Below are 23709 nucleotides of genomic sequence, written 5' to 3'. Positions count from 1 at the left end.
AGATCTTTGCACATAGTAAGCACTTTTTAAAAAAATATCACAATCCACTAGGTCACCACTGCTTTTCACTGTGTGTTCTTTCATTCTCTCTTTGAAAGACTTCGATGAATCTTTCAACATCTCTTATTGATCAACTTTAGAAATTAAAATGCCCAAGTGGCCAAATTTAATCATAACCTTAAACAAGGGATCAACATATGCTTAAAGGTAGTGTGGCCCAGTGGAAAGAACACAGAACTGGGAATCAGGAGACCTGGGTTCTAGTCCTGACCTGCTTGCTACTTGCCTGCTGGGTGACCTAAGCAAGTCATTTAACCTCTCTATGCTTCAGTTTCCTAATTTGCAAAATGGAGATTTATATACCTGCTCTCCCTCTCCCTTAGACTGACAGTCCCATGTGGAAAAGGCATTATATTTTTATTGTATCGAATCTACACCAGGACTTGGCACATAGGCTTTCCCCTTAACAGACACCTTAATTATCACCATCATCATCATCATCTTTATGCTGGGGGTAAATATGGTAACCCCCTCTCAGGGTCACACCTGGAGGGTTCCCAGTACTCTACCAGTTTCAATTACAGGAGGGAGGGTGAGGCAGAGTCATACCCATTCCATTCCTATCTTGGGCAGTGATTTGCGTGTGGAAGACAATCTGCTATAAGTCAAAACACTCCTGTGCTGGGCAGCAGCGGCACAGGAGAGAATCAAGGGCGGGGACTCAAGTTTACTGCGTGGAAGGAGGCGATGGAAAACCACGACCGCATTCTTCCCAAGGAAAGACTAGGGATACACTACCACAACATCCGCAGGTAGAAGCAAAGCATTCTGGGAGAGATGTGTCCAAGGCGTCCCTATGGGTCGAAGACAACTCGACGGCCTAATAAGACAAAGGACAGTGATGTCTGGTAGAGCCATCATGATATCTTGGTGGTAGCTATGACAGCTTTGGCCAGAAACAACTGGCCCATGTCTGTCTGTTTGTTTATGGTATTTGTTCAGTTCTTACTATGTGCCAGCTTTGCGCTTACCAAGCACTGGAGTAGATAAAAGTTAATCATATTGGACACCGTCCCTCTCCCACATGGGGGACTGTGAGTCCCAATCCCCCATTTTACAGATGAGGTAACTGAGGCACAGAGAAGTGAAGTGAATTGCCCAAGGACACACAGCAGACAGGGAAGAGAAGCAAGCACATGCTGGTTCTGGGAAGCAGTTTGCTTACCTACATTAGAGTCATAGCTAGAAGAGTTGTACTTACTGAGCACTGTATGCATAGCACTGTACTAAACACCTGGGAAAAATATACAGATGGAAATTCAACACTGGCTCCCTATAGTCAGGTCTGTCTCCAGTACTCCTTCTGTTCCTGCAATGGGGTGGTAACATGGACTTCTGATTGAATAGAAACTCCTGCGGCATACATAAGCCTTTGATATAATCAACCAACATCCATGACGCATTGACCTAGGAGAGCTGAGGGTGGAGGTCGGTTATTCATTTGACTCAGTCAATCAATGGTATTTATTAAATCCTTACTGTGTGGCAGAACACTGTACGAAGCATTTGGGGAAGTACAACATAAGAGAGTTAGTAGATGCGATTCTTCATTCATCCTCACCCACTAAGTCAGTAATAATGATGCACTTGCTCAAGAACTCATATAACTGAAACCAGAGTTGATCCTCTTCACTCCCTAGCCTGTGGAATAATAGTAATGATGGTGGTATTCATTAAGCACATACTATGCTTTGCTAAGCTCTGGAATGGGTAGAATGATAAGTGAAGGAAAATGTGGGCTATGTCTCGCTCACCTGTACTGAAGCTCAATCCCCTAAAGCCAATCCGTTCCTCTGACAGCACAGCTCGAATTGGGAGATGGTTCCCAAACTCCCTAGCCGTGTTCGAGCCAAAATGCCTACTGAAAGCACAGTCTAGGGAAGGACTGAATGGGCACTGAAATTGGTCTGCAAAGCATGTAACTATGCCTGTGATTAAATTGAATATTTAATTATGGCCAAGTGCTCCCTTCAAATGTCATACTAAATTTGCCAGCAAATGAACAACTAAAGCTTCTCATTTATGAGACAGAATTCTAAACATTAATTATAGTCTTGAAATCTACAAAACAAGTACATAAATTATAATGCTGATTTAATATGACCACTGGGATTCTTGTGGTTAAATTTCTTAGCCAGCCTCCCCTTTGTATTTATTTTTAATAGTCCTGAGTAATAAACTTCAGCTATTAGTTTGGAAATATATAAAGGGCTTTCTTCCCCACCCTCCTAATGACTGAGAGGTACTTAAACAGCAGGTCCTGCTATGACTCAGCTATTCATTCCAGGCTACCAGGGTATTCAGGACCAGTGATCACAAAAATGTACCCCAAAATGCAAGAACTAAATGGTCTAATAATAACAAAAATAATAGACACCAAAAAATATCACTGGATTAAACAGAAAGTAAGAACCACAAGATGTGCTTGCCTAACTCTGGCCAGAAGGAACTGAGAGAGTGCTTAAATGGGAGAAACAAAGGACTGAAAAGGATTTTGGTGGGGCTGGGTATATGTTCACTGCAAGCTCCTTATGGGCAGGGAACATGTCTACTGACTCTATCATCCTGTACTCTCCCAAGCGCTTTAATCCAGTGCTCTGCATGCTGTTAGTGCTCAATAAATACCAATGAATGATCAGTTGATTCAAGGAGAAATATTTTCTTCAATTATCAGGGCAACTCGGGCAGCAGATGATCCTATGTCCTGAAATGTCTGGATTGCTGCAAGCAAATACAACTGAGGACCTTCCAATATGACTTAGATTGCCATGAGCACAGAGTTGGAAATAGTTGAAATAGGGTACGTCTTTCTATCAGCTCTGGCAAAAAAAAAAAATGTTGGGTAGTGGGACTGCTTGAAACTCTTGACTGAAGTGCTGAAGTGAGGTTTTCAGGTGATACTTTATGATTAGCCATGATTTCCCTATCCATTTACCATTGAGATGGATGGTGGAACATGGAAGAGAGGTAAAGGGAGAGGGAGAAAGATTTGTGTGTGTACACACACACTCTCTCTCTCTCTCTCTCTCTCTCTCTCTCTCTCCCCCTCTCTCTCTCCCCACCACCACCCCCGCCCCCAACCTTAATGGTATTCACTAAGCACTTACTATGTGCCAGGCACTGTACTAAGTGCTAGGGCAGACACTGGCAAATCAGGTTGGACACAGTCCATGCCCCACAAGGGGCTCACAGTCTTAATCCCCATTTTACAGATGAGGCACCCGAGGCACAGAGACATGAAGTGACTTTCCCAAGGTCACAGAGCTGACAAGTAGCAGAGTTGGGATTAGAACCCAGGTCCTTCTGACTCCCACGCCTGTGCTCCATTCACTGAACCACGCTGCTTCTCCATGTATATGGAGATGATATCTCTGGAAGTGAAATTAATATATGGGTGTGATGATGCTGTTTTTGGGTTTGCCTGGTGATCCCCTAATAGCGTCAAACATTATGCAGTTACCACAAAGTTATCTGTCTAGTGGACTAATTTAGATAGTATAGCTATTTATATGTGTGTAGCCTTACACAATAGCCGGGATCACAGTAACCCTACTTGCACTGTGAGCCCCATGCAGGACGGGGGCTGTCCCTGATCTAATTAACTTGTACCTGCTCCACAGTTTAGAACAGTGTTGACACTTAGCTGTATATGCTTATTTTGAAAACAGTCATATGTATAAATGGAAAGGGGAGGAAAAAGAGCCCACGACTAAACTAGCCAACCTTACATAAAGGGAGAGAGGAATGGGAAGGATAGATGAGGACAGAAAACACACCAGAATTATGGAGGTCTTTTTTTTTCCTAGACAGACTTTAAACACATCAACACTCCCCACAGGGAAAACCTTACTTATTTAGCTCTGACTAGAGAAGGATGACTGTGAGGAATAGGGCTTCTTTTTGATGTTTTCAAAAATATATTCTGTCCTTCAAATCCCATAACTGAAATTGTACAGTATTACAGCTCAATTCCACTGCAGAGGAAGAGGTATGGCAAAACGGACACCTAAAATGCACTTAGGAAACAAGACTCTTTAAAAATATGTTATGAAATAAAACATTATGAAACCACACACTTTATTTAGCTCCTGTTTGCCCATTAAAAATCAATTTGCCCTTTCTTCTAAGGGTCTTACAAAAAACGTGTCCTTGGCAAAGTGTAATGTGTCTACCATCCTCGAAAGAGCAATGTCTTCTAGGTGATTCCATAGTGTGTCCACTATCGGGCTACTCTCGACTTTGGGTAATAAATTCAAAAGTCTTCTTCTGACTTTATTTTTGACATTAACAAAACACTACAGTGCTACAAGTTGGAGTAGATACAAGGTGTTGTAGGATCAAACATAGTCTCTGGGCTCATGATCTATCTTATCCCCATTCTGCAGATGAGGAAATTGACACCGAGGGGTTAAGTGTTTGCCCAAGGTCACACAGTAGACCAGTGGAGGAGTGGGATTCGATTCCATGGTATTCCTACTAGGCCACACTGTCTCCAGAGCAGGAATGTCTGTCAAACATGGGGTATGTGAACAGCAGGTAGCTGGTTATATAGCTTAAGACAGCTAGCCTATTACGAGCAGAGAAATAAGAGGGGAGAAAGAGATCTTAGTAGCAGAGCCTATCTTTTCCCACCTCCGCCACCACCTGGATGTGATGGATGGATCGATCAATCATTCCGTCGTATTTTATTGAGTGCTTACGGTGTGCGAAGCACTGTACTAAGCGCTTGGAAAATTACAATACAACAAAATTGGTAGTCACATTTCCTGCCCACAACGAGTTCACTGTCTACAGAGGGAGCTGTGATCCTTACATAAAAAACGATCACTCACTAAAATCCTTTTATTTGTAAAATCACTAGCATTATAATCAAAACCTTCACGCAGATCTTCAGTTCCCAAGTTCCCATGACTGGACAAGTGTGTCCATTGTTTACAATGAGAAATTCCAACATCACCATCATGCATCAGCTAGCTAATAATATAACAACTTGCACTTTCCCGCTTTTTAAAAGTGTGACCTGTGAACACATGCAGAACTGCACAAGCAGCCCACCTAGGGGAATGAGTCTGTCATGCCTGCTTTTGCTTATGATTCCAGAACCATTTTAGAATTGTCCTCCCACTATTTACAACTGAGCATGAATTGCTCTTTGAAAGATTCCAATAGTCACTTCAAGTTTATCCTTTCCTGCCTTAACTCAGCCCTCTCCTCTGTCAGACAAAACTATTTCTCCTCCCTTATTGACACCCATGCCCATCATCCCCATACATTCAACTCCCTTCTCAGGCCCCCGGTTCCTCCCCCTCCCCCAACCCCCAACAATCTGGTCTCCTACTTCATTAATAAAATTAAATCCATCAGGTCTGACCTCCCCAAAGTCACTCCCCCCACCACATTCTCCAACCCCCCGGCTCTCAACACTCTCTGCTACTCTCCCATCCTTCCCAGCAGTATCCTCAGAGGAGCTCTCCTCCCTCCTCTCAAATGCTACTCCAGCCACCTGTGCTTCTGCCCCCATTCCTTCTCATGAAATCTCTTGCTCCGTCCCTTCTCCCCTCAACTTCCATCTTCAACCGCTCACTCTCCACTGGTTCCTTCCCCGCTGCCTTCAAACATGCCCATGTCTCTCCCATCCTAAAAAACCCCTCTCTTGACCCCACCTCACCTTCTAGTTATCGCCCCATCTCCCTCCTACCATTCCTTTCCAAACTCCTTGAATGAGTCGTCTACACGCGCTGCCTCGAATTCCTCAACACCAACTCTCTCCTCGAACCTCTCCAGTCTGGCTTCCGTCCCCTACTTTTCACGGAAACTGCCCTCACAAAGGTCACCAATGTCCTCCTGCTTGCCAAATCCAACGGCTCATACTCTATCCTAATCCTCCTCAACCTCTCAGCTGCCTTCGACACTGTGGACCACCCCCTTCTCCTCAACACGCTATCCAACCTTGGCTTCACAGACTCTGTCCTCTCCTGGTTCTCCTCATCTCTCTGGTTGTTCACTCTCAGTCTCTTTTGCAGGTTCCTCCTCCCCCTCCCATCACTTACTGTGGGGGTTCCTCAAGGTTCAGTTCTTGGTCCCCTTCTGTTCTCGATCTACACTCACTCCCTTGGTGACCTCATACGCTCCCACGGCTTCAGCTATCATCTCTATGCTGATGACACCCAAATCTACATATCTGCCCCTGCTCTCTCCCCCTCCCTCCAGGCTCGCATCTCCTCCTGCCTTCAGGACATCTCCATCTGGATGTCTGCCCGCCACCTAAAAGTCAACATGTCCAAGACTGAACTCCTTGTCTTCCCTCCCAAATCTGCCCTCCCTAGGACTTTCCCATCACTGTTGATGGCACTACCATCCTTCCCATGCCACAAGCTGGCAACCTTGGTGTCATCCTCGACTCTGCTCTCTCGTTCACCCCTCACATCCAAGCCGTCACCATAACCTGCCAGTCTCACCTCCATAATATTGCCAAGATCAGCCCTTTCCTCTCCATCCAAACCGCTACCCTGCTCGTTCAAGCTCTCATCCTATCCTTTCTGGACTACTGTATCAGCCTACTCCCCAATCTCCTATCCTCTTCTCTCTCCCCACTTCAATCCATACTTCAGGCCGCTGCCCGGATTGTCTTTGTCCAGAAATGCTCTGGGCATGTTACTCCCCTCCTCAAAAATCTCCAGTGGCTACCAATCAACCTGCACATCAGGCAGAAACTTCTCACCCTCAGCTTCAAGGCTCTCCATCACCTCGCCCCCTCCTACCTCTCCTCCCTTCTCTCCTTCCACAGCCCAGCCCGCACCCTCCGCTCCTCTGCTGCTAATCTCCTCACCATGCCTCGTTCTCGCCTGTCCTGCCGTCAACCCCCTGCCCACGTCATCCCCCTGGCCTGGAAGGCCCTCCCTCCCAACATCCGCCAAGCTAGCTCTCTTCCTCCCTTCAAGGCCATACTGAGAGCTCACCTTCTCCAGGAGACCTTCCCAGACTGAGCCCCCTTCTCCCTCTCCCCCTCCTTCCCCTCTCCACTCCCCCAACTTACCTCCTTCCCTTCCCCACAGCACCTGTATATATGTATATGTTTGTACGTATTTATTAGTCTATTTATTTATTTATTTTACTTGTACATATCCATTCTATTTATTTTATTTTGTTAATATGTTTTGTTTTGTTCTCTGTCTCCCCCTTCTAGACTGTGAGCCCACTGCTGGGTAGTGACCGTCTCTATATGTTGCCAACTTGTACTTCCCAAGTGCCTCGTACAGTGCTCTGCACACAGTAAGTGCTCAATAAATACGACTGATTGATTGAGGAATTGATTGATTGAATAGTCAAGACTGCTTAAGTGAAGCTGTTCCTCTGTTTGGGTTGGTGTGTGACAGATATTTAGCTCTCACTACTTTTGCCATTCAACCCCCTCTGGAGAAATTTACCCATGTCACTGGAGATTTATGGCACGCACTGCATTGTGGGGATGGATACAGCCTCCCCACAGGAACTGTGGATGAGAACAGTAACATTTCAGGACTTGGAACAAGGCTGGAGGAATGGAAGATGGTGCTAATGACCTGCAAGACACTACTCATGCTTCCTCAACTCCTGCCAATCATGCTGCTCCCCACAGGAGTGGGGGTAGGTGGAGAATGTGCAGGTGCGAGCTCCATCTACTTCAGCTGTTTCCACAACCAGGTTTCCTGATTCTCAGAGAAGTGCTCTGTACACTGGACTGACAGGGAATAGTCAGAGCATGATAGGCCTGTACTAATGGCACATTGCGTAAAACATGCACTTGAAAATAATAAAAAAAATGACATCAACCATAGGGGGTCCAGAGAGACCAAGAGGCCCTCTTACCCCGTCCCCTGTCCCCCAAACCCCCAAGAACGGGCACTGGGCCATTAAGAAAAACTGAAATAATTTAATAGACTGTTTTCTTTGCTAGAACCCAGCTGCCCCACAGAAAAGATACACCATGCTGCAAATGCCTTCTTAATTACTAAGTGAAGTGGCAAGGCAGTACGTACAGTTAATCTAAATACAGGATTCCCACAGGAAGAGCCTTTTCTGCTGAGCTCTGCAGGTATGAAATTAAGGGAACTGTTTTAATGATGTAAGAGTTTCCATGAGCTACTATTATTTACTCCCACCCAAATAATTACTATAATAATAATAATAATATTATTATTATCTCCTCACCATGCCTCATTCTCACCTGTCCCACCGTCGACCCCTGGCCCACGTCATCCCCCAAGCTAGCTCTCTTCCTCCCTTCAAGGCCCTACTGAGAGCTCACCTCCTCGAGGAGGCCTTCCCAGACTGAGCCCCCTCCTTCCTCTCCCCCTCTTCCCCCTCTCTACCCCCCCCCGCCTTACCTCCTTCCCTTCCCCACGGCACCTGTATATATGTATATATGTTTGTACGTATTTATTAGTCTATTTATTTATTTATTTTACTTGTACATATCTATTCTATTTATTTTATTTTGTTAATATGTTTTGTTTTGTTCTCTGTCTCCCCCTTCTAGACTGTGAGCCCACTGTTGGGTAGGGACCATCTCTATACGTTGCCAACTTGTACTTCCCAAGAGCTTAGTACAGTGCTCTGCACACAGTAAGTGCTCAATAAATACGATTGATTGATTGATTGATTTACTAACATTGGAGAGAATATAAAACGATATGAATTTCATTCTGTCATCTGGATGGAGCTCTTAAATAAATAAGTTGAGCTTTACCACTAATTATATATATGTACACATGTACATATATGATATAATAAAATTATATCATCATCATCATCAATCGTATTTATTGAGCACTTACTATGTGCAGAGAACTGTACTAAGCGCTTGGGAAGTACAAATTGGCAAAATATAGAGACAGTCCCTACCCAACAGTGGGCTCACAGTCTAAAAGGGGGAGACAGAGAACAAAACCAAACATACTAACAAAATAAAATAAAATAAAATAAAATAAAATAAAAAATAAAATAAAATAAAATAATAAAATAAAATAAAATAAAATAAAATAAAAAATATATATATATAATATCTTATATAAACCAATTATTAACTGGGAAACTAAGTAGGAAATTTGGAAATAACATTCCCCTTCTTTCAGGCGTCTCTCTACCGGTCTATGGGAACATCCTCCAGTTTCTACACAAAACCCGGGGCAAAATCACACACTCTCTCTCTCCCTCCCTCCCTCCATCCCTCCGTCCCTCTCTCTTCCTCCCTTCCTCTCCTATCACTGTTCTCCTTCCTCCTAAATTACAGATCTCCAGCAAACAGATGCCAGCCTCGGCTGATCGTACCACCTGTGAGGATGGAAAAGTGTAGGGAAGAAGACAAAAATACCATTTCTGGCGGCCGGAAATTTTTCCAGATTTTCCATTTGAGCGCCGGCTCTGCTTCTCCGATGCTAAGGTGTCTCTTTACCATCTCTTTACCCTAGTTAAACGAAGGGGTGAGGGTGGGGAAGCACGTTTGGAAACTCCAAATCCGCCAGCGCAATGAGGCCGAGGTAGATGACCGTTTTTCAGGGAATGCTGCCTGCCACCTAGTCTTCGCCGAGTTTGGAAACACGAATGTAGTTTTAGCCAAGCGGCTGATCCCACGAAGGGGGATCCGGGGAGGTGATGTGCAGCCAAGGGCAGGGCGGAGGGGCAGATGGACTGGCTCTGGTTTCGGAGAGTAGGGGAGTTAGGTCAAAGGTCCCAAAAGAAGTGGGAGAGCAGGGTCCAGGGTCCTCGGGCTCTGGGCGGCACTACCATCCTTCCCATCTCACAAGCCCACAACCTTGGTGTCATCCTCGACTCCGCTCTTTCGTTCACCCCCACATCCAGGCCGTCACCAAAACCTGCCGGTCTCTACACCATACCATTGCCAAGATCCGCCCTTTCCTCTCCATCCAAACCGCTACCCTGCTCGTTCAAGCTCTCATCCTATACCGTCGGGACTACTGCATCAGCCTCCTCTCCGATCTCCCATCCTCCTGTCTCTCCCCACTTCAATCCATACTTCACGCCGCTGCCCGGATTTTCTTTGTCCAGAAACGCTCTAGGCATGTTACTCCCCTCCTCAAATATCTCCAGTGGCTACCAATCAACCTACGCATCAGGCAGAAACTCCTCACCCTCGGCTTCAAGACTCTCCGTCACCTCGCCCCTTCCTACCTCACCTCCCTTCTCTCCTTCTACAGCCCAGCCCGCACCCTCCGCTCCTCTGCCGCTAATCTCCTCACCGTGCCTCGTTCCGCCTGCCCCGCCGTCGACCCCCGGCCCACGTCATCCCCCTGGCCTGGAATGCCATCCGTCTCTTCCTCCTTCAAAGCCCTACTGAGAACTCACCTCCTCCAGGAGGCCTTCCCAGACTGAGCCCCCTCCTTCCTCTCCCCATTCCCCCCGCCTTACCTCCTTCCCCTCCCCACAGCACCTGTATATATGCTTGTATATATTACTCTATTTATTTATTTATTTTATTTGTACATGTTTATTCTATTTATTGTATTTTGTTAATATGTTTTCTTTTGTTCTCTGTCTCCCCCTTTAAGACTGTGAGCCCACTGTTGGGTAGGGACTGTCTCTAGATGTTGCCAACTTGCACTTCTCAAGCGCGTAGTACAGTGCTCTGCATACAGTAGGCGCTCAATACGATTCAATGAATGAATGGGCGTTCTCTAAAGGAGGGTGGGGGCGCCAGGGGGCGGCCCCGGCCGGTTCGCTCCGGGGATGCGGGGACCCACCGCCGCCTGTCCGGTCAATATCGGGCGGGGGCAGGCCCACCTGCAGATCCACCCGGACGATGAATGGAGGCAGGAAGCAGAGGAAGCCCGCGGATGGGGGCCCGGGGGGCGGGGACGGTGCAGGAGGCCAACCCCTCACTTTGGCGGGGCCGAGGTCCCTTGCATCGCGGCTCCCAGGTGGAACTGGAGGTCGGCTCCGGGACGCATTTGGAACGCGACCCTAGATTCAAGGACGGGGTGCGCGCCACCCTAGATTCAAGGACGGAGTGCGCGCACGCGGGGGCGGACGGACACACACACACACACACCCATCCCACCCCCACCCCCACCCCCCCCGTGGTGGGGTAGAGAAGGAAGGCTGAGGGCCGGGTTCCGCGTGTGGGGGGCCGCCTTACCTTGCTGACCACATGTTGGACGAAGCCGGCTCGGATCCGGTAGTGCCAATGGTGGCACTGGCAGTTGGAGGAGTTGGCGGCGGTGTCGTCGTCCGCGGGGGGGTTGCAGGGGCACCGTGTCGCCCGCGGGGAGCCTGCCGTCGGTGGGCGGAGGCCCCCAGTACGGGGTGGGGGAGAAGGGCGGGGGCGGTCCGGTCCAGTTCCCGGGGACGGCGGTGAGCTTGGGCGCCCCGGGCCCGGCCCCCTGGCGGGCCCCCCGGTACCAGTAGTGCGGCTGGTCCAGCAGGAAGGAGTCCGAGTACTGGCTGAAGCCGATGAAGAGCGCGGGGATCCAGGTGAGCAGCACGAGCGTCTTCTGGTAGCCGCCGCCCAGCCCGCCGAGCAGGGGCAGCACGGACGCGTCGTAGTCCACGAGCAGTGCGCTGGGCGCCGCGCCGCCGCCGCCCCCCGGGAGGGCCGGGGCCGCCGCCGACGACGACTGGGCCGGCACGGACTGGATCTCCCCTCCGTCGACGCCCGCCGCGGCCCCGGGGATGACGGCCGCCGCCGCCGCCGCCGCCTCCTCGGCCTCCCCGGGCGGCAGGGACCCATTCTCCCCCGGCGGGGGCTGACGCCGTCCCCCGCCGCCGGCCTCGCGCCGCCGGTCTATCGCCATCCCCGGGCCCCGCCGCCCGCGCGGCTGCTCATAGAGAGCGGGGCCGGGAGCGCCTCCTCCGCCCTTCCCGCGGGGTCTTCACGGCCGCTCCTGCGAGGTGGGCTCCGCTCCCCCCCGCGGGGGATCCGCACCGCCGCAGCCCGGAGAGCGGGGCCGCGCGCACCGAGCGAGCCGCGACGGCCTCCGACGGGGGATGATTCCAATGGCCAAAGCCGCGGCAGGGGAACGGGTTCGTCCGCCCGCCCGTCCGCCTCCCTCCCGCCGCGATCGCTGCAAGATTCCGGGAAAGGAGGAGCTGAGCTGCCGCCGCCCCTTGGGTCCTACCCCCGCGCTCGGGCCGTCAGGCTGCGCCCATGACCGTCCCCGGCCGGGCTCCCCGGCCGCATAGAGCCGGGGGCGCCGCACGCTCGCCGGGCCCGCGCCGGTGCGGGCTGCTTGGTCCTCGCCTCCTGCTCGGGCCGCCCCACGGGAGACGCGCCCGCACCCGGCTTCGGCCCGTCCTCAACCGCCACCGCCGCGCATCGGTTTCCCCGGGCGGGTCTCCTCCGCCCGGTCCGGTCCCGCCCCGCCCCGCCGCCTGCCCCTGGCCCGGCCTGGCTGCGGGGGTTTCTTCTTCGGGGCTGCGGGACGCGCCGTGGGCTGCGGCAGCCCGAGCCCGGGGCCGAGGAGCCGAACCCCTCCCGGCCGGTCGCGGCGCTGCAACCCGGAGCAGCCGATGCCACTACTGCCTCTCGCAGCTTTGGCGATGGCGGAGGGAGGGAGAAAGAGCACCGGGAGGAGGGGGAGTGTCGCCGCCGGTGAGCGGAGGGGCGGGGACGGCTCAGGCTGGGAGGGCACCTCCTCTTCCTGGTCGTCGTCCTCGCCCGCCCCTCTTTATCGATTGGGCTCGGCTCTGGCGCGGAGGCGGGGAGCGTGGCTGCCCACCTGCGTACCCGCCCCGCCCCCGCAGCGTCCCTCCCGAGGTGGAGGTGACGGCCCCTGACCCTGCAGGCCTGCTGTCTGGAGCGCAGCGCTGCCTCCTGCCCGCTCCCCACGCCCCGCACCCCGTACCCCGCTGCCGCCTGCACGTCCCGCCCCATCCTAAGGACAGACGAGCCCCCGGATCTCGGTAGCCCCTCTCCTTATTAAGATTGTACTGTTACCACATGTGGTCTGTCAGAGTCCAAAAGGAAAAAGATGACCTTCTGGCCAAATTGTGCCCAGCTTTTTATGGTTGTAGAAAGCTTTTCTTTCTCATCAAGTCTCTCAAGGCTATTTTCTAACACTCAGCTAGAGGCAGGATGGCTCATTGAGTGAAACGGACTGAAAACTTAGATTGGGAGCTCTCTCAACTGTGGCTTACTGTGTGATCCGGGCAAGTTACTTCGCTTATCTGGGCAGCATTGTTGCCATCTGTAAAATGGGGTAATAGTTTTAAGAGGATAGTTTATAGGGCTTAATGCTATCAAAAGCATTAGGGGACAATTTCATACAAAGGGCAACACACTTGCTAAATAATCATATTCTGTTTGTGTACCTTTAATGTAAAGCTAATGTGATGAAAATTATCTTCAACATTCATGAGTATCTATTTTAAAGACACACAAAACCCTCACAAAGCAACCCAACCCAGCACGCATTCAACTCGGCTTCAAGACTCTCCATCACCTCGCCCCCCTCTTACCTCACCTCCCTTCTCTCCTTCTACAGCCCAGCCCACACCCTCCGCTCCTCTGCCGCTAATCTCCTCACCGGGCCTCCTTCTTGCCCGTCCCACCGTCGACCCCCGACCCACGTCATCCCCCTGGCCTGGGATGCCCTCCCTCCGCATATCTCCCAAACTAGCTCTGTTCCTCCCTTCAAAGCCCTACTGAGAACTCACCTCCTCCAGGAGGCCTTCCCAGACTGAACACCCTCCTTCCTCTCCCCACATCCCCCTCCCCATTCCCCCCGCCTTACCTCCTTCCCCTCCCCACAGCACCTGTATATATTTATATATGTTTGTACGTATTTATTACTCTATTTATTTATTTTATTTGCACATATTCTATTTATTTTATTTTGTTAATGTGTTTTGTTTTGTTGTGTGTATCCCCCTTATAGACAGTGAGCCCACTGTTGGTTAGGGACTGTCTCTATATGTTGCCAACTTGTCCTTCCCAAGCGCTTAGTACAGTGCTCTGCACACAGGAAGCGCTGAATGAATGAATGAATGAATGAATGAATGAATGAATGAATGATTGACTGATTGATTGATTGATTGATTCCCCAGCAGCCGGCCGTCGCGCCGGGACCGCTAAGGGGAGCTCTGCGGGGCAGCGGCCGTCGAGGGAGCCGGGGATTCCCCTAGCCGGGGGTGAGCCTTCAGCGCTTTGAAGTCCATTTGACACATAGTGAGTGCTTAACGAATCCCACCTGGAAAACCAAACCAAAAAAAAGCCTTGGCCCAGGACAGGGTGACGTCCGGGCGCCTTCCGCCACCGGCCACTGCACCGGGGAGAGACAGAGACAGAGACAGAGACAGAGAAAGCTGTCCCTGCATTCTGTTGGTCGCCCGGGGCCACCAGGCCGTGGAGCGAAACGGGCTTGGGCGAGTTCCGGGCGGTCCAGACCCCCACTCGGGCGGACCCCTCCCCTCGCTCTCTTCCCCCCTCAGGCAGCAGCCATAGCCTTCCTCCAAAGGAAAGCCGATTTGAAAATGACCAATAGCCCTACTCCCAAGTGTTAAATTTCTTCCCCGAAGTAACATGTTGTGATCTTATTTTTAAGCCTTTCTTCCGAAAGGAAGCCTCGGGATATCATCAGTATGTGTGCACGTGACCGAGTGGAAAGAGCCCGGGCTGGAAGGCAGAAGGTCCGGGGTTCTAATTCTGAGCCCCACCATTTCATTCACTCATTTATTTATTCAATTGTATTTATTGAGCGCTTACTGTGTGCAGAGCACTGTACTAAGCGCTTGGGAGGTACAAATTGGCAACATAGAGAGGGTCCCTACCCAACAACGGGCTCACAGTCTAGAAGGGGGAGGGGACATGTGGACAGTTGTCGAGCCATCAGAATAAATAGAAGAAACGCTAGATGCACATCATTAACAAAATAAATAGAATAGTAAATATGTACAAGTAAAATAAATAGAGTAGTAAATCTGTACAAACATATATACAGGTGCAGTGGTGAGGGGAAGGAGGTAGGGCGGGGGGTGGAGAGGATTTGCATATTCTTTTGAAGGTGTGCAAATGCTATTTTGCGTAGCTGGTTCAAAAAGCCTAATGCTGAATAAATATTACTATAGTATCTACTGCAATTGTATATGAACTAGATTTTTCAGAACTAGATCATCATGAAATATTCAACAGATTCTTGGCTAATCAATCCGATCACATCACAGATCAGCCACACACAGAAGCTGACAGAGGGAAAGTAAACAATTTGCAGAGTATCCTTACCAATAAGAGCCAGGGAAGGATGGGGGAACACAGACAAAGAAACAATCCTACATCCCCCTCTATCGACATAGGCAAGATAATATGCCCATAAAGGTAATCCTTGATTTATAACATTTTTAATAATAAAGAATTGCACTCAAAACATTTCTAAATTTGCACCATTTGAAGTTCAGAACACTACATTTTTATATTGCAATGCTAACGTCATTATAACTAACTCTGTTTACACTTCAGTACAATCAATCAATCAGTGGTATTTATCAAATCCCTTATGAACAAAGTACTGTCAATAAATCAATTGTATTTATTGAGCACTTACTGTGTACTGAGCAAACTGTACTAAGTGCTTTGGACACTACTACAGAAAAAGTTGTTTGCCCACAAGGAACTTATAATCTACAGGGGAAGACTGACATGACCCGTTTTTGGGTAGGGACCATCTGTTTGTTGCCCACTTGTACTTCCCAAGCAATTAGTAAAGTGCTCTGCACACAGTAAGAGCTCAATAAATATGATTGAATGAATGAAAATAACTTACAGATAGGGGAAATAGTTGAGTATAAGGATATGTATATAATCCCTCCTATGATCAGTGCCTTACTGTTACAGGAGAGTTTGCATATGCCAGTGAAACTTAGAGCTATGCCACAGAGAGATGCTCTCTCTTTAGAGTTACCCATAATGGAAAGGTCTAAGCAGAAGCATCAAAGTTGATCAAAGACAATGGCAGAGGCTTAACTTTTTGCTGCATGGAACAAGGCAATGGTAAACCTCTCCTGTACTTTTTACCTGGAAAACTCTATGGATATGGATACCAGAATGATGCCAAAGATCGGACGTTCTAGAGACAATATGTCCATAAGGTCACTATTAATTGGAAACAACTAGACGGCATATGAAGTAGACATAATGGACAAGTAAACCCTACCTTGTGACCCCCTTAATACTCCACCTGGTAATTTGGAAATTCACCACCCTCTCCACACCTTTGTGCCTCTTGCCTCTCCTGCTCTACCCTTAACATTTCAATCAATCAATCAATTGTATTTATTGAGTGCTTACTATGTTCTGAGCACTGTTCTAAGCACTTAAGAGAGTATGGAACAACAAAGTTAGCAGACACATTCCATGTCCATAATGATCTTACAGTCTAGAGAGGGAGACAGCCATTAATGTGACTATAAAAGTAATATATAAAAAATAATTTAATGATATGTACATAAAGGCTATGGGATTGGGGGTGGGGCAAATAAATGCTCAAAGATCACAGATCTTGCAGTCAGTTATTCATTCATTCAGTTGTGCTTATTAAGCATTTAATGTGTGCAGAGCACTGTACTAAGCACTTGGGATAGTACAATACAATAAACAGGCACATTTCCTGCCCACAATGAGCTTATGGTCTAGAGGATGGGGGACAGATATTAATATAAATAAATAAATTACAGTTATGTACATAAGTGCTGTGGGGGTGGGAGGGGGAGAAGATGAAATGGAGAAAGTCAGGGTGATGCAAGAGGAAAGTGGGGGCTTAGTAAGGGAAGGCCTTTTGGAGGATCTGTGTCTTCGATAAGGCTTTGAAGTGGCGGAGAGTAATTGTCTGTCAGATATTAAGAGGGAGGGTGGAGGCCAAAGACAGTATGTGCACGGGGGGACGGTGGCGAGAAGGATGAGATCAAGACATAGTGAGAAGATTAGCACTACGGGAGCAAAATATATGGCTTGGGTTGTAGAAGGAGGGTAATGAGGTGGGGTAGGAGAGGGCAAGATGGTGGACTGCTTTAAAGGCAATGGTGAGGAGTTTTTCTTTTATGTGGAGGTGGATGGGCAATTACTGGAGTTTTTCGAGGAGTGGGGTGACATGTCCCGAAGGTTAATGAAGAAAAATGATCTGAGCAACAGAGTGAAGTATGGACTGGAGTGGGGAGAGACAGGAGGCTGGGATGTCAGCAAAGAGGCTGATGCAGTAATCCAGGTGGGATAGGATGAGTGATTGCATTAATATGGTAGCAGGTTGGATGGAGAGGAAAGGGCAGGTTTTAACAATGCTGTGAAGGTGGGACCGACAGGATTTAAGTGGGATGAAAGAGAGAGGAGTCAAGGATAATGCCAAGTTTATGAGCTTGTGAGACAGGAAGGATGGTAGTGCCATCTACAGTGATGGGAAAGTCATGGAGAGGACACGGTTTGAGCGGGAAGATAAGGAGTTCTGTTTTGGACATATTAAGCTTGAGGTGATAGGAGGACATCCAAGTAAAGATGTCTTGAAGGCAAGAGGAAATGCAAGACTGCAGAGAAGGGAGAGAGATCAGGGCTGGAGAAGTAGACTTGGGTATCATCCACACAGTGATGGCAGTTGCAGCCAAAGGAGTAAATGAGTTCTCCAAGGAAGTGGGGTAGATAGAAAATAGAAGGGGACCCAGAACTGAGCCTTGAGGGATTCCCCACAGTTAGGGGGTGGGAGGCAGAGAAGTAGCCTTTGAAGGAGCCTGAAAATGAACTGCCAGAGAGATCAGAGGAGAACCAGGAGTGGACAATATCAGTGAAGTGAAAGTTGGAAAACATTTTCAAGAGAAGGAAGTGATATTGATGGCAGCTGAGGGGTCGAGGATGGAGTAGAGACCATTGAATATGGCACAGAAGGGACAGCGAGCCAGGAAAAAGAGGGCTTAATCAGGGAAGTCCCCATGGAGAAAATGAGCTTTGATGGTGGAGAGAGTGGTGGTGTGGTGTAATGGAGGGAAAAGGAGTTCCAGGCTAGGGGGAGGATGTGGGAAAGAAATTGTCATAGGCAAGATAGATGAAATTGGGGCACAGTGAGGAAGAGGAGTGTGCGATCTGGGCTTTAGTAACAGATTAGTGAGTTGAGGTAGGAGGGGCCAAGCTGATTAACTGCTTTAAAGTCAGTGGTAAGGATTTCTGTTTGTTGCAGAGGAGGATGGGCAGCCACTGAATGTTGTTGAGGCGAGAGGAGACATGGATCGAATATTTTTGTTGATAGGTGATCCATACAACACAGTGAAGTATGGATTGGAGTGGGGCAGTGGGACAAAACACAGAAGCTACTGGAAAATGGAGGCGGAATTTTGTAAGCTTTTATGTAACAGGAGGAAGAAGAAAAAATTTGAATTAGGGTGGTAACATGGGTTCAGAAGCCAATTTCCTATTTAAACCATTGTTGTTATGAGAAGGTACATTCCTATTTCCATTTCAATTTATGACGGTTTTCAGGAACTAAATGTATCAGATTCAAGGATGGCTTCGACTGGCTAGAGTAAAGTCTATTGATGTATCCACTGCAGAAACCCTGAGGGAAGTCAACTACTTTGTCTGAGAGGCAGTGACATTTGAGAATACCTTTAGACTGTGAGCCCATTGTTGGGTAGGGACCATTTCTATATGTTGCCGATTTGTACTTCCCAAGCGCTTAGTACTGTCCTTTGCACACAGTAAACACTCTTCTACACTGTGAGCCAGTTGTTGGGCAGGGACTGTCACTATATCTTGCCAACTTGTACTTCCCAAGCTCTTAGTACAGTGCTCTGCACACAGTAAGTGCTCAATAAGTACAACTGAATGAATGAATAAAGGGGGCTTAGTCTGGGAAGGCCTCCTGGGGGAGGTAAGCTTTCAGTAGGGCTTTGAAGAGAGGAAGAGAGCTAGCTTAGCAGATGTGAGGAGGGAGGGCATTCCAGGCCAGGGGGAGGACGTGGGCTGGGGGTCAATGGTGGGACAGGCAAGAACGAGGTACAGTGAGGAGGTTAGCGGTAGAGGAGCAGAGAGTGCAGGCTGGGCTACAGGCTGGGCTGGAAGGAGAGAAGGGAGGTGAGGTAGGAGGGGGTGAGGTGATGGAGAGCCTTGAAGCTGAGAGTGAGGAGTTTTTGCTTGATACATAGGTTGACAGGCAGACACTGGAGATTTTTGAGGAGGGGAGTAACATGCCCAGAGCATTTCTGCACAAAGATGATCCGGGCAGCAGTGTGAAGTATAGACTGAAGTGGGGAGAGACAGGAGGATGGGAGATCAGAGAGGAGGTTGATGCAGTAATCCATTCAGGATAGGATGAGAGGTTGAACCAGCAAGGTAGTGGTTTGGATGGAGAAGGAAGGGCAGATCTTGGTGATGTTGTGGAGATGAGACTGGCAGGTTTTGGTGACAGATTGGGTGTGTGGAGTGAACAAGAGAGCAGAGTCGAGGATGACTCCAAGGTTGCAGGCTTGTGAGATAGGGAGAATGGTAGTGCCATCTACAGTGACGGGAAAGTCACAGAGAGGGCAGGGTTTGGGAGGGAAGATAAAGATAAGTAGTTCAGTCTTGGACATATTGAGTTTTAGATGGTGGGCATACATCCAGATGGAGATGTCCTGAAGGCAGGAGGAGACCGGAGCCTGAAGGAAGGGAGAGAGAGCAGGGGCAGAGATGTAGATTTGGGTGTCATCAGTGTAGAGATGATAGTTGAAGCTGTGTGAGCGAATGAGTTCACTAAGGGAGTGAATGTAGATAGAGAACAGAAGGGGACCAAGAACTGACCCTTGAGGAACTCCTACCGAAAGGGGATGGGAGGGGGAGGAGGAGCCCATGAAGGAGACTGAGAATGAACGGCCGGAGAGATAAGAGGAGAACCAGGAGAGGACGGAGTCTGTGAAGCCAAGGTTGGATAGTGTGTTGAGGAGAAGGGGGTGGTCCACAGTGTTGAAGGCAGCTGAGAGGTCGAGGAGGGTTAGGATAGAGTAGGAGCCATTGGATTTGGCAAGAAAGAGATCATTGGTGACCTTTGAGAGGGCAGTTTTGGTGTAGTGTAGGGGTCAGAAGCCAGATTGGAGGGGGTCGAGGAGAGAGTTGGCGTTGAGAAATTCGAGGCGGCAGGTGTAGATGACACGTTCAAGGAGTTTGGAAAGGAATGGTAGGAGGGAGATAGGATGATAACTAGAAGAGGAGGTGGGGTCAAGAGAGGGTGTTTTTTTTAGGATGGGGAAGACCGGGCATGTCTGAAGGCAGATGGGAGGGAACCAGTGGAGAGTGAGCGGTTGAAGATGGAAGTTAAGGAGGGAAGGAGGGAAGGGGTGAGAGATTTCATAGGATGAGGTGGAATGGGGTCAGAAGCACAGGTGGCTGGAGTAGCACTTGAGAGGAGGGAGGAGATCTCATCTGAAGATACTGCTGGGAAGGATGGGAGAGTAGCAGAGAGGGTTGAGAGCTGGGGTGTTGGAGAAAGGGGAGGAGTGACTTTGGGGAGCTCAGAACTGATGGAGTTAATTTTAGTAATGAAGTGGGAGGCCAGATCGTTGGGGGTGAGAAACGGAGTAGGGGGAAGAAAAGGGGGCCTGAGAAGGGAGTTAAATGTACTGAGAAGCTGACGGGGATGATGGGCATGGACGTAAGGGAGGAGAAATAGTTTTGCCTGGCAGAGGAGAGGGCAGAGTTAAGGCAGGAAAGGATAAACTTGAAGTGAACAAGGTTGGCTTGGTGTTTAGACTTTCGCCAGCAGCATTCAGCAGCTTAAGCATAAGAGCAAGGGAGGTGGACAGTGGCAGTGATCCAGGGCTGTGGGTTAGTGGTACGAGAGCAGCGAAGGGAAGGGGGAGTGAGTGAGTCGAGCTGAGTAGAGAGGGCAGAATTGAGAGCAGTAATCTGATCATCAAGATTGGGTAGAAAAGAAAGGGGGGTGAGGTGAGGCCCTCAGAAAGATGGATGGGATCAAGAGAGTGGAGGTCTCTGTGAGGTACTAATATAGATTTACAGGAGAGAGAGTGTGAGGAGGCAAGTGAGAAGGTTATGATCAGATAGAGGGATTTCAAAGTTGGTGAGGGTGGAGATAGAGCAGCAGTAGGGGATGATAAGGCCGAGGTTGTGACCAAGTTGGTGAGTGTGCAAGGTGGGGTGGAGCAGGAGGTTGGCAGTGTCAAGGTGAGATAGAAAGCAGGCAGCAGAGGAATCACCAGGGACATCCATGTGGATGTTGAAGTCTCCAAGAGTCAGAATGGGACTGGAAAAGGTGAGAAGGAAGGTGAGAATGGGGTCAAAATCATTTAAGAAGTTGGAGGTGGGGCTGAGGGGGGCGGTATATGATGGCTACAAGAATCTGGAGGGGGTGGGAGAGGCGAATAATGTAGGCCTCAAAGAAGGGGAAGGAAAAAGAAGGGGAAGGAGGGATAGTGCAAAAGCGACGTTAGGGAGCGAGAAGGAAACCAACACCTCCTCCTTTGCTGGTTTGGGGGAGTGGGAGAAGAAGAGGCCTCCACTGGAGAGAGCAGCAGAAGAGACTGTGTCGTCCGGAGACAGCCGTGTTTCAGTTAGGGCGAGGAGGAGTAGTGAGTTGTAAGGGAATAGGTCCAGGATGAAAGGGAACTTACCTATAATGGAGCGGGGGTTCCAAAGGCCACTCTTGGCAGCAGCTGTGGAGGGAGGGGAGAGAGGGGAAAAGGTGCAAGGTGTGGGGAACGTTTGGATTGGGATGAGTTGGCGAATGCCTGGGCGGGGAGAGTGGGAAGAGCGATGGCGATGAGAAAGGAGAACTGGGATGGGGTGGGGGTGGGGAGGAGGGGAGGGAGGGGGCTGGGAGGGAGGAGTTGAGGATTGGCGCAGGTACAGAAGGATCCTGGGGAGGGGGGGGGAGGGGGAGTGGTGGGGGAAAGGGAGGGAAAGAGCTGGGTGGGAGAGAGGAAGGGGGGAAGGGGAGAAAGAGAGGAGGTCGAGGGTGGTGACGCTAGGTCGGCCCCATTCCTGCACCAGCGCTGCCCCACCAACGCCTTTCGTCATGCTGTTGACCCCACCTGACAGGCCTCCCGAGGGAGAACTTGGTGAATAAGACAACATTGGTGTCGAAGCGAGCAGAGAGACAGGCCGCGGGTAGGATGGCTAAGGCATCTGTTTGATTCTGGGCAAGTCACTTGACTTCTCTGTGCCTCAGTTACCTCATGTGTAAAATGGGGATTAGAAGTGTGAGCCCCACGTGGGACAACCTGATTACCTTGTACCTACCCCAGCACTTAGAACAGTGCTTGGCACACAGTAAGTGCCTAACAAAATACCACCATTGTTATTATTATTATTATAGACATAAGCTTGGGCATAGATATAAGCTTGGGCTTTATAGAGTTCACAAGCCCTAAGCATCAAATAAAAAGATGTCCATAGGACAGGGCAACTCATTCCTCTTCTCCTCAACCCCCGGTGGAAGGCTTTGGGTAGGTGACCGTCTTCACTTCAGATCGGATAAGTTCACCCCATGACACACGATAATTACATGGCACGTTTCACCCAAGAATATCCACCTGCTGAAAAAACGTCCATGTCCTTCTAAGGGTTTACAGGTGGAAATTTCAGGTGCAGCTGTACAACTCTAGACCCGCTTAAAGAGGAGAAAAAAAATACTTCCCTCATCCTGGAGGAACATCTTTTAATTTATTTGTGTATTTTTAAGTCCTTGCTTTATTTTATATTTACAGGAAATGTGTCCTTGCTGGGTATGTTTCATGTGCACTATCCTTTCTTGGCTATATGGCAATCATCAGCAATGTGAAAGATTTCCAAAGCCTGCCAGCTGGGTCTTTACTGCTGGGGAAAGTAGTCAAGAGACTGCCTTGAGTGGTGGAAGAAAAGAGGTTAGATAACCAGAAAATGGAAGGGGCCATGAGGAGATGGAAGAAGCTTAGAGGCTAAAGAAGATCTCACCACGACCTGGAAACACAAAACCTCCGGAAAAGGGGGTTGAAATTTCAGACAACTGAAGACCTATTTAGGATTCTTTTTCATGTACCCTTCATCAAAAGGTGCTGGTCTTTTCTTTTCCAGTGATAATATGTCTTATTCTATATAAAAGCCAGCTCTCTTCCTCCCTTCAAGGCCCTACTGAGAGCTCACCTCGTTCAGGAGTCCTTCCCAGACTGAGCCCCTTCCTTCCTCTTCCCCTCATCTCCCTCTCCATCTCCCCATCTTACCTCCTTCCCTTCCCCACAGCACCTCATCATCATCATCATCATCAATCGTATTTATTGAGCGCTTACTGTGTGCAGAGCACTGTACTAAGTGCTTGGGAAGTACAAGTTGGCAACATATAGAGACAGTCCCTACCCAATAGTGGGCTCACAGTCTAAAAGGGGAGACAGAGAACAAAACCAAACATACTAACAGAATAAGATAAATAGAATAGATATGTACAAGTAAAATAAATAAATGAATAAATAGAGTAATAAATATGTACAAGCATATATACATATATACAGGTGCTGTGGGGAAGGGAAGGAGGTAAGATGGGGTGATGGAAAGGGGGACAAGGGGAAGAGGAAGGAAGGGGCTCAGTCTGGGAAGGCCTCCTGGAAGAAGTGAGCTCTCAGTAGGGCCTTGAAGAGAGGAAGAGAGCGAGCTTGGCGGATAGGCAGAGGGAGGGCATTCCAGGCCAGGGGGATAACGTGGGCTGGGGGTCAATGGCGGGA

The 23709-nt window shown here is 49.1% G+C and overlaps 1 protein-coding gene across 1 annotated transcript in view; it reads right to left on the bottom strand.

The window, feature by feature from the left end:
• The window catches only part of SLC22A23 (solute carrier family 22 member 23), a 133029-nt gene extending 120819 nt beyond the window's left edge, over positions 1-12210 (bottom strand). Inside the window, 2 exon segments of the mRNA XM_038768112.1 lie at positions 11195-11299; positions 11301-12210. Of these exon segments, the coding sequence (XP_038624040.1) occupies positions 11195-11299; positions 11301-11849 (654 nt within the window). The 5' untranslated portion in view covers positions 11850-12210.
• Positions 12211-23709: the final 11499 nt, after the last annotated feature.

Source organism: Tachyglossus aculeatus, chromosome Y2 (genome assembly GCF_015852505.1).
Source record: "Tachyglossus aculeatus isolate mTacAcu1 chromosome Y2, mTacAcu1.pri, whole genome shotgun sequence".
Lineage (NCBI taxonomy): Eukaryota > Metazoa > Chordata > Mammalia > Monotremata > Tachyglossidae > Tachyglossus > Tachyglossus aculeatus.
The sequence above is the reverse complement of the archived record's forward strand: the minus strand, read 5'-3'. Positions and strand labels throughout refer to the sequence as shown.